The sequence below is a fragment of the Aulonocara sp. 'chitande type north' Nkhata Bay genome, linkage group LG17, assembly GCF_057382095.1.
Source record: "Aulonocara sp. 'chitande type north' Nkhata Bay isolate Kocher_YH1m ecotype deep benthic linkage group LG17, A_spYH_male_GT1.1, whole genome shotgun sequence".
Lineage (NCBI taxonomy): Eukaryota > Metazoa > Chordata > Actinopteri > Cichliformes > Cichlidae > Aulonocara > Aulonocara sp. 'chitande type north' Nkhata Bay.
Genome location: NC_141360.1, coordinates 13,999,101 through 14,010,679, shown reverse-complemented (window position 1 = coordinate 14,010,679; position 11,579 = coordinate 13,999,101). Strand labels below are relative to the sequence as shown.

Below are 11,579 nucleotides of genomic sequence, written 5' to 3'. Positions count from 1 at the left end.
GTGTGGATTTGATGCAGTGAACCTTTGTGTATTTTCTTTTAACAGTTCGCTGAAAGAAGGCTGCGTTTCTAGAAATCGTTACAGGCTTTCAAAACCATTCTTTCATTTGTCATTGAAATGTTTTGATTTGGTGTTTTTTTTTTCAGTCACCTTTGATTTCATCACGTCATGCCATTGTCTACACGCGTGGAAAACTACTCCCATTACATTTATTATATGTGTGCTAATGCTATCCAGCAGGACCAGCCGGCTGTGCTCTCAAACCAACCTACCTCAAAAGTCACCTTTGGCTTCCAACCCAACTTCTGAGAGGCTTTGGTGCTGTCACCTTGTAGGTAGTCCTAGTAAAAAGACAGAGAGGAGCCAGAGAAAAGGAGAAAGAAGGGAAAGGAGAGAGGGGGAGAAAGAAAAACAAAGGATCTGTCATGACTGATCTGACGCCTGTGAGGAGGAGACCCCTCAGCCCAGCTGATGTGTCACTCCGATATGAAGACGTGCTGGATCAAACTCAATATCCAAACTTGATGTCTTCAACAGGATGCAAGGGATGGAGGGTGATGATAACTTTCTCTCTCCCACATACATGCACACATTATCTCATCTCTTGGGGGAAAAAAGGAGGTCACAGAGTCTCCCTGGCCATCAATCCCCCCCTCTCGGCTCCCCACCTCCGATCTGTCCAGACAGCCCCCGTTGGTGCCAGAGCATGATGAATTGTGGGACTCTGGTGGTGTAACCCCTAGCTCAGGACCCCCCCACTCACCCTCTCCCCCCTCAACCCCTCACTCATTCTCCCCCCCGCTGGGGTTTGCACCGGGTTCAAGATCCAGTGAGACCCTGCTTCAGACCACCAAAGCGAGTCCAAATAAAAAAAAGAAAGAGAGAGAAGCCTCTTCTTTGTGCGTCTTTTTTAAGCTTCAGTCCTTTCTCCGACTTCTATTCCCACTATTCTATTTCTTATATTTACAAAGATTCTCACTCATGGACAACTGTGTCGAACACACAGACGAAGAAAGGCTGATTCTGTGATTTTAATACTTTTATACAGGACGGCTCGTGTTAAACACAGTTATTGCTGCAGTGGTGGTTTCTCAAGAAGTGCTCAAAGTGCTGTGCTGGGTTTCCCCTGGGCTTCTCTCTTTTCTTTTCTCTCTGCACTACACGGGCCTCCTCATGCTCCAAGACCAAAAGTCTGAGGACAACCAAACAAAATAGCCTCTGAAACTCACTGTGGCAGCAGTCTGTACTATCAGTGGTGCAATCTGTCATTGCTTCAATGGGTTACATGCATGCATAGTGTGGCTGCTAAAGGGTGTTATTATTTGTTTTTAACTAACCTGGCAAATATGTTTTCAGGCTAATCGTGTTTCTGCTGATCTCTGCTGTTAGCTGCACATACATATGCACATACATTGATAGGTAATAAACGGCATCCATGTGCACAGAGAGGTATACAGAAAATGATGCATGCGCATACTGGATGGAATTCAGCGGACAAGATCCTGCATGTGTGAACATCACATGTAGTGACGTAACCTGAAAGAGAGGAAGAGCTAAGGAGCTGGTCTCTGGAATTTGAAAGAGGATACGTATACAGTAAGTGTTAGTGTAAGGATAATGCAATCCATGAAGAAAAACAAGTTTGACTTAAAAAATACAACACGAGACAAATAACCAAAGGAACGGTAAATACTCGCTAAACTTTCAGCTCAAAAGGGTATTTCATGGTCGATACGCTCTTAGTGTTGCCAGCTTAAACAACCTTAAGTGTCACCGTGTCAACCAGAACTACCATTTTAAGACTTAACTGACTTTGCTGCTGCGTGCAGATGCCGCTCTTCTAGTTTCAGTCTTTCCACAAGATTTTGGAACGTGCAGGGGATTTGCTTTCATTCAGCCACATGAGCATCAGTGAGGTCCAACACTCAGGCTGAACGACGAGGCCTGACTCACAGCCGGTGTACCCGCTTCTCACGCAAACGTTGGAAGCGGGGTGCAGTCGGTCCAAACCGTTTCTTTTACGGGCCTGGCTTTGTCGTTTAAACACAGTAGGCTCTTTTTCAAACTGTTGTTGCAAAGTTGAAATGAATATCGCTTTATAGCACACACTGTTAGCCGGAAATGCGACGCCAAACCCCACCTATGAACAGCAGCTCAGGGTAAAGTGCACCGAGCAGAGCAGTGTTACCATCTGACACTGAACCTCTTGAAAACGTCTTTTCTGGGTGATCTTATTACAGAGGAACGCACACAGCAGCGCTGGCATACTTGAGCCTTTTAGAGAGCGGGGACCCACATCTCAGAGAGGCTCCACAGCGCTTAATCACACTCTTCTGATTACACACAAAGGCAAGAACACTGAACACACACGGAGGGAACAAGCACAGGCCGATTCAGGTTTCTGACAGCGTTCAGTTTGATATTATTCGGCCCGAGTTGAAAACTTGGTTCAATTCTGGGTGAGCGGTCTTTTTATTTTTAACTCTGCATGGTCTATATACAGCCGAGCAGATGAAAGCTTCAGCCCATTTTCTCCTCCGTCTGTAACAGCAGGACAAACAGCTCTTTCTCATGTGAGCAGCTCTGTACATTACTCACAAACGATTTTGGCACTCAAAGCCATAACTGGAAACATTTTCAGACTAATTACCTGCAGCAATGAGACATAATTTATCATGAGGCTGAATGTAATTATTATAGGGCGACTTACTCCACAATTATATTAAATAATCCACTTGCTTCATAATTATATTGATTAGGGTTTGTAATGGAGAACATTTCATAGCTGGCATAAAAGAAACATCAACTGGTCTAGTCACGAACTGGTTTAGAGAAAAGCGGTAAGCTGACATTAACAAGTAGCAACTGCACCTCCTTTATAATTTCTATACATCAGGGAGTCACATGGTTTATACCTTTGTTAGTGATGGTTTGCTAAACAGCAGGATAGTTAAGTCTAATCTGATGTGAGTGTTTCGGAGACAGATGCTTGAAAAGGGAAAGTAAACAAATGCAGGAAGTTTGACCTGCAGGGAAAAAAATCCCAAAGTTGCCTTTTGTTTAGATTCTGTCTGCATGCATACGTAGTTCAAATGAAGTGAAATAAATATGAAGCTGCAACACCTGCTGCCAATGGCAAGACCCTTACCTGAACTCAATGGACTGAACCTGGAGCGCAGACTCCATCTTTAAAGAGTCACCGTGTCTGCGTTCTGTTAAACGAGACAAGTGACAAATTCATCCACGCACCTGGAGTTTAGAGGCGAGCTCCCAAAGCCTGCGACTGCCTTACAGGTACAGCTTTGACCAGCAAATTTACCCCAAAGTCCAAAACAGACGGCGTTTTCTTACACACATCTGGAGATTTGTACTTTAACCTGAGCTTCTTCTTATCTGGTAAATCACAGCACTCTTACAAACACTGTAGAAACAGTAATGTAGCAACAACACAGGTTATATACGTCTTTGCAAACCAAGTTTTAGAACCACACAATTAACTGTGAGGGAAACTGAGGAGGGTGATGGAAATGCAGAGCAGCGAGACTCCAAACTTCCAGCTGCAGCATTTTGCATAAGGAGCTTAATACAAGCTCCTTTACTGCCATTCGGTGTGACTGATAGATGGCCTGACAGTGCTGTTAATGGTCAGGAGAGGCAATTTTATAAGTGAACCTTGACCACACATGGCACACTTTTTACTTCTTTGACTTTGTTTTCCTTTCAAAGGGTAACACGCATGACGGACATCTCTCTCATACCCTATTTACAGTCCACGGTGGTGGTGCTTAATAAGTATTACGCATCAAGAGATCACATCGTTTTGTGGTTTTATATGACTGGAAGCAAAGTAACCGTAAGGTTGTGAGTTTAAATAATTTATCTAAATATTAAAGAAGAAATTCTTGCAGAATATGTGCCAAAACAGACAACATAAATCCTTACTTACTGCTAATGGAAAGGACCTATTAAAACATGTTCCAAGTTTATGTGATGTCAAAAATGGTTGGATTCAAGTTGATGTGTTAACCAGCTACACATCTAAAAAGATGAATGTATCTTTAGAGCAAGTATTCGTACTCCGCCTGTATATTTTCTGTTGAATAGTAACTTTACTAAGACAGTGAAAGCTCTAAAGCACTGAGCAGATTGGGATTTAAATGAGGGGTGTGCGCTATCCACGATAATACTGGTGAAATTATTCTTTTTTTGGAGATATTAAAAAGTGTTATATTGTGATATCACTGCTACAGCAGTGACAGCCACAATGACCACAGCCTCCAATGAGGATTTAATAAAGTAAAACTACTCTAACAACCTCGGAGAACGATTCTTGCTAAAGGTGGACGCACTTTTTTGACCACTTGAGGCAAAAAACACATCATCGAGTACAACCAGGCTACAAGGAAGGAGAGACTATTCAGTTTAGAGACTGCTCAGTATTTTGTTTTTTACATAAATAGCATTTTGTGAATTTTTTTGAAATATCATGATATATTTTTAAGGCTATATAGCCCACCACATAATATACGTGTAAATCGAACAACACGTGAAGCTGGGAGGAAGAAGGCAGAGCCATTCCTTGTATTTAAATCAGCATTTTGTCACCACTACTGTTAGGCCTGAAATCTCCATCTGAGTTTGGCAGGAAAACATCTGCTGAAATCAGACTCTTGTCTGCTAAGTCTGCCTTCTTAGCACGTAACCACACGGTTCAGCATCCAGGAAGTTAATCCAGCGTCTGGTCTTTGTCAACCAGGATTTCTACAGGTGACAGACAACCTCACCATCAGAGCTCATACTGCAGAGTACCACTCAGTGAAATAAAAGCTGAGTCCAAACTGCTAACAAGAGCGTTCTGTGGCCAAGTGAATTCACCCAAACAGAGCATGTAGCGAATAATTCAACATGAACTACTAACAGATGGGGGCACAATACAATCTTCATATGGATCCGATTTGGAACCAAACCCAACAGCTTGGTACGTCCTGTTTAACTCAGCGTTCTGTCCGTGTCTGCAAATATGTAGCAGTCATAATAACACAATTAAGCAGCACAAATCTAAAAAAATAAAAAAATAAAAAAATTTTTTTAAGCTGTGACAAAATGTGGCTCTCACAAGTTGAATGACAATATGATCTACACCTGGGGCCTGTTCTTCGTACGTCGCTTACTACATCCAAGATCAAATGACACATCCAAGACCAAACCATCGCGCTAACCGTGAGCTCGCTAATCCGGTTCCCCGAACACGCCTGCTGTTGACGATTAGTACAGCTGGACGCAGTAATGTGACATCACTGGGTGTCGTAAAAGGGGCTACGCATCGATAGTAGAAACATTGATTGGCAACCCGCTGATTGGTCGGCGAAAATGTCGAAGGGGCGTGCTCGGTATTTTCCGGCAGCAGAGCAAGAACTCATGAGTGAGGGATTTCAGGAGTTTCAGAGTTTAATTAAAACGCAAGAGAACACTGCAAAGGCTGCAGAAGCAAGGAGAGAGGGCTGGCAGAAAGTTGCTGACAAATCAAACTCGTAGGTAATTTAATAATAATAATAATAATAATGGATTGGGTTTATATAGCGCTTTCCAAGGCACCCAAAGCGCTTTACAATACCACTATTCATTCACTCCCACATTCACACACTGGTGGAGGCAGCTACGGTTGTAGCCAGGCTGCCATATCGCGCCATCGGCCCCTCTGGCCAACACCAGTAGGCGGTAGGGTAGATCTATCATATGACACTATATTGTCCAATATCATATGGCATTATATTATATTATAATATGTTATATTATATCCCCTTTCACATTAGAGCCACAACAGGACCCACAAGAACATGGGAACAAGTAAAAGTGGAATACAGGAGTATTCTACAGAATGGTAATATTTATCTCTTAGATTGCTTTGTGTCTCTTGGCAAGGTAATACTGGCCTGTAATACTCTGTTAGTTTGTTCATAACAGCAACCAAGAAAAGGGCAGAGGAAAAAAAGACAGGTGGTGGTCCTGCACCCCCTCGTCAACAAGTTGGTTAAGTAAATAATACCCTCACGGGAATATCGATATCTCTCAATGAGCACACTGTCGCGCTGAGCTAAAGGATCCTGTCTGTCCCGCAATATACGCTGAATTCTGAGGACTCTCCTTATCAATCTTGCACCTTCCGCAATGGGTTGCTCGCGTATACGGACAGGACATGGCTGCGACAGGCTTCCCAAATCCACCTTCGCTTTTATAGCCGCAGTCTCTCATCTTGATTACACGAAGTAATTTACAATTACTACTCTGAAATATGAATTACATCTGTAATAATCACATACATGTAATAGAATGTTAATAGTTCATTTCCCTTTTTTAGGAAATGACCTGTATGTATCTGTGTGACATCAATAAAAGGATCAAGTGCTGCATTATCTTTAGTTACATTGATGTTATTTATTTATGGTGAAACAGTGGAAAAATATCGCTGTTGCTTTCGTATAAATGAAGCGGACATACCTGAGTGGCCGCGATCTAATCCTGTTTACATAAAGTAAACCTGCTCCCGAGCAGGTTTACGCTTACGGCTCTGTTGCTATGACAGCAAGTCCCGGATGAGCTTCGGGGAACCGAACGATCCGGGATCACGCGAAATCGTCAACAATCTAATCCAGCTAACTTACTTAGCGAGGTACGAAGAACAGGCCCCTGCTCATCAACCGAGACTAAGTTAAAGCCTATGAAGAGGCATTGAGGTCTCTGAGTGGCATCAAAGAGTTCATTTTGTCAGACGAGTAAAAACAGGGTCACATTTATTATTTACAAAGCGTTACACAAATAAGGCAACATCATTTTGGTCAATTCTGATCATCAGCTCATGGCTGTAAAGTCATTTCTATAAGTTTCTGAATTAAAAACCTTAACTAAGTATTAAAAAACGCATCTTTGATTCTGAGACGATTTTCTGTCCTGATTATGCGATGAACACTGCCACAAGTAATTGGTATGTGGAAAACACCAGCCAGAAACTTTCCTCAGGAACAAATGGAGTGATTGTAGTGGCCGAACCGATCCCAGATTGATCCAAACTTTGAAAGAGAAAAAGCACAGACTCAAATTGCAGATTGAAATAAAACCACAACATCCCCAGTTTTTATCTAATCTTAGCTCCCAAGCAATAGTTATGAGACTGGGATGTAAAAGGATCTTCATCACATGCCTGGAGTATGCTTTGGTAATGCATATAAGTTGATGATTTTAGCACTAGGTGGTCCTTTCCTCTTTCTTCCTGATCAGCTCAGTTTATTTGATCAGCTGTACTGGTAATGACTGGAAATAAATGGAACTTAACTGGACAATCTAAAAAGCCACAACATCTTCCTACAGTTTACTGTTCATTAAAAAAGTACTTTTGGACTAGACCGAAACATCAGATAAAACAAAAGCAGTATGACTATTGAAAAGACTCAAAATATAACTGTAACCTATACAGTCAAACAATCACTCGTAATACAAAAAGCCTGACAAGTATGCGGTCTGACCTTCCCTTACTCATTCTGCTCTTTTGCCCTTTTTCTTACACTATCCAGTCTAATAAAGATGAGAAGCCATAAAATTAATCCTTAGAAATGTAAAAGTGAGAGACAAATAGGGTGTGATCATGGTCCATAAAGCACACAGCCAGTAAGAGGCCCTCAGAGCAGGCATTTAACGCAAAGGAATCTGGTATCACTACAAGGCCTTTCAATAAATCACACAGCACACGGGCTGACCCCCACATAAGGGCACATACACACTAACAGGCAGCGATGTGTGAACACGCACACACACATACACACACACACGCACGCACACACACACACACCAAGTACAATTGTCAGGATAGATTAAAAAATGCTAAATGTCCCTAAGCTGCATTTATTTTTCTTCCGACTGCAAACCTACCCAGATCAAACATTTTCAAGAAACCGATTCTCTTTCCTCTCTCTTGCCCTGAGGATTGCATGCTGGGAGACTATGATGTGGTTTTGGAAGTCCAGTAGTGCCTCTGGTATTTGTACAGTAGTGGACATGAGGCTGCAAATACTTCAAAGGAAATTAGATAAAGGGGCCGAGAACGCTGTGAGAGTCTGGAGCCCATGGTCTCCATGTCCCCAGCAGACCCAGATGTTCCAACCAGACCCAGATGTTCTGATCTTTGACCTCGGTGGGATTTTGATGGAAGAAGTCATCCCTGATCCAGGGCTTTTAAACCCGGAATGAATTACTGCGCGGACAATGACAAGGACATGAAGGCGGGACAATGAGGAAGGAGCAGACTGATACCTAGCCTGCCTGCAGAAACATGAAAGTTAATGCATACACAATGTGCACAGGTGTGGGAGTCGCCATCTGTGTTTGTGTGTCTGTGCAGGTGGGGACATACTTGTAGCAAAAAAAGTGAGTTTCATCGTTTCAGTGCTGCCTGGACCTACAGTCACAAATCTGTCACTGGTCAATTTCTAACGCCAGCATCGCCTCAACTTATCACTTCCTTTAAAGCACAAAAGACCCTCAGTTTCAAGTAAAGGGAAGGGAGAAGGAGGGAGGGATGAAATCGGAGACTGATGCAGTAATTTGTACAACAGCAGTAGTCTCTGTTTTAATGGCTCAGGTGTGAGAGCGAGCTGTCCACAAATCACATGGCTGAGAGTTTCATCCATGGCCCTTCCACACGCCAGGGCATCTTTGAGCATCTTACTGAGTTCTAAGATGTTATTGATGATTGGCCTGCTCTATTGTCACTGGGTTGTGTGTGTGCATTAACAGGTGAATGTTAAAAAGGTGCTCTTTAAGTGCTTCACATTCACCATTTCTTTTTCTAATTAAATTCACAGTACATCATAATCTTGTAATAACTTGGTAATAACTTAATACTTAATTCTAGTGACACAAAAATTTGACTCTGACATGAAGTATCTGTTCAAGCACAGTAGATTGTGCTTCTCAGCCTGGGGCTGAGGCTCAGGATCGCTAAGGTGGGTTTCAAAGTGATTAGTAAGAGAAGTTAAACATACACAGATCTTACATTAGCAGATATAACTGTGACTGAACTGAAAAGAGAATGTAATAAAGTAACAGAAATTCAGGCCAACAGGTTAGATTATACAGAATATTTTAAGTTATTACTTTATTGCTTTAAATAAACTAAAAATAGTATTACGAGGAATTTACTATTATATGGTAGGAGGTTAAATGTTTTAAAACTACGTAAAATCTAAAAATCCTCATATATTCTCCTTTCAGTTACTTAACATTTGAAGAAGAAATATTGTCTGCACGACTGCACCCGCTTATTTTAGCTCTTTTCGACACAATATGTTGTTTACACTGGAACAAAATATGGAAACCAGAGTCATAAAAAAATGTAGGTTACCTCTGTCTGCACTACTCCTTCAAACTGACATACTTTCTATTTAGTGTAATTTATCTGGCATCTTATGAAATCCTGGAATCTTGAGCAGAAGAAACGAAGACCTGTGGGTTTCATTTGTGCCACTCTGTGGCAACACAAATCAGTGATTTCATATTTATTGTTTCCTCAAGTCAATAAAGCATCACTGCAGTAAATTTCAATGAACTCCGAGCTGCTGCGTCTTTAGGAATCCAAGACAGTTATTAGCCGCTCCCAGCCAGATGTCAAAGGCCAGGTCCAGCGTGTCTCATTCAATGTATGCGCTTGAGTCTACGGGGGAGAGAGAGCGAGCTGTGTGAGTTACAGCTCAGGTTTCCTTCCCTCACTCCCCATGCAGCTTGGCCTGCACACAATGTGTTAAGTGACCTCTAAGGGGTGGCCCTGTCACCTTGATGAGTATGTACAATACTACACTGCACATGTGCGCACACACACACACACACACACACACACACACACACACACACACACACACACACACAGTAATGACATATTTAGTGCAGAAAGCCACACACAAAAACTCTTAAAAGACTAAATCAGTAGGAAAGCAGGAGTGTGTGAATCTTCTCGGGAAAACAGTGAAAGTCATGTTAATATTTAAAAGCTAAATTATCACAAACTCTCACTTCATGTCATCTTCTCGCCTCTCTCTCTCTCTACTGGCTCTACTGTGTTGATTGCTCTCCATCAGTGCTCATTAAAATTCCTGGGGTAGCCGTGTGATAAATATTTATGCGGCTGAGGACACACTCCACACACACTCCAAACACACTGGAGTGGCTGGATCTGACTGCCGATAGTGTTAAGTGCCTGAAGGCTCTGGTAAAGAGTGGAGACCCACTGCCTGCCGCGTGGTTGTATACATGAGGCGTTTACTGTCAAGATAATGGGAGGAGGGTTAAGATTTATGAGCATTAATGGAGTTTAAGTTCTGTTTCTATGTGTGTGTCCGTGTCCGAGGATAATCTTTTAATGTGTGAAGTTTATGGAAATGAAGAGGAAAACATCGCACATTAGCACATCTGGATATAAACGCATTTGCAGACACACACACACATACAAACAGAATGTAACCACAGTGTAGCTGGACTCCTCACTACTGTTCCACAGAGCTGCTGACGACCCCCCTCTTCCTCCTGTATTCTATTATTCCTGTGGACGGGAAACAGATCATAATTCCAGGAGTCAGCAGAAAGCAGCAGAGGGAGAGAGTGAGAGGTAGAGGGAGGGAAAAGACTACGGGAGGCGGGGGTGAGGGGGTGGCTCAGGTGACTGCTCACTTCCACAGAGGTCAAACTGAAACTGTGCAGTTAAGTAATTCCCAGTGAAAAGTAAGTAAGTGTTTAGTCTGTTTGGGCATTTGTATAATAAAGTTTTGGCGAAGCAGCGGCTTCCAGTGAAATCAGCTGGTGTGTGTCAGCGTGAGCGTGTGTGTGGTGAGTGTTTAACATTTCTATAAGCGTGTGGCTGTTTCATATTTCAGAAGACATCAAAGGCAAACTTAATTTCCCTTCTTTAAACAACATTCTTTACAATCATACTTAAAAAAGGAGGGAGAGAGCGAGATTGAGTGAGAGAGGGTGAGAGACTGAGGGGAGAGGAAAATCTCATCCTCTCTTATCTTAATTGTTGTGTAATCTCAGTTAAGCATCGAGGGGTTTGTCTAGGCTTTGACACCCAGCCTCAGTGTTTTGGTACAGATGATGACTGTTAAGTAGCTTCTATATTCTCCATGCTGAAGGAAAGTCTGGGTCCAATTTATATGATTAATATGGCAACAATTGAAATGGATTAAAGTAACAGCTACACTGCTAACATTAGATACAGCTTTGATGTGTATAGAGGACATTGGTAACAGGCAGATTAACATTAAGACCTCAAGCCTACACATTAAAATTGAAGACTATATATAAAAGATGGACATAAGCACTGTGTTGTTACTACAGCTGGCTACCTTTCATACTTTAAAACACACTGGTATCAGTACAGGCACCTGTATTTGGTACCAGAAGTGAATAACAACTGTTTTTCTGGACTTTGCTCAAAAAGAAATAATAAATTAAAATTTTTTTCTTGAGTCTATACTTCTCCACTGAAATATTTTACTTCTTTGAAACACTTTACACACAACACAAAACCAAATCTC

The 11,579-nt window shown here is 42.0% G+C and overlaps 1 protein-coding gene across 1 annotated transcript in view; it reads right to left on the bottom strand.

The window, feature by feature from the left end:
* gmds (GDP-mannose 4,6-dehydratase) overlaps window positions 1-11,579 on the bottom strand; it is a 197,046-nt gene that overhangs the window by 2,294 nt on the left and 183,173 nt on the right. The window contains exon 10 of the mRNA XM_086269528.1: window positions 273-341. Within this exon, the coding sequence (XP_086125654.1) occupies window positions 273-341 (69 nt within the window). The remainder of the gene's footprint in view (window positions 1-272; window positions 342-11,579) is intronic.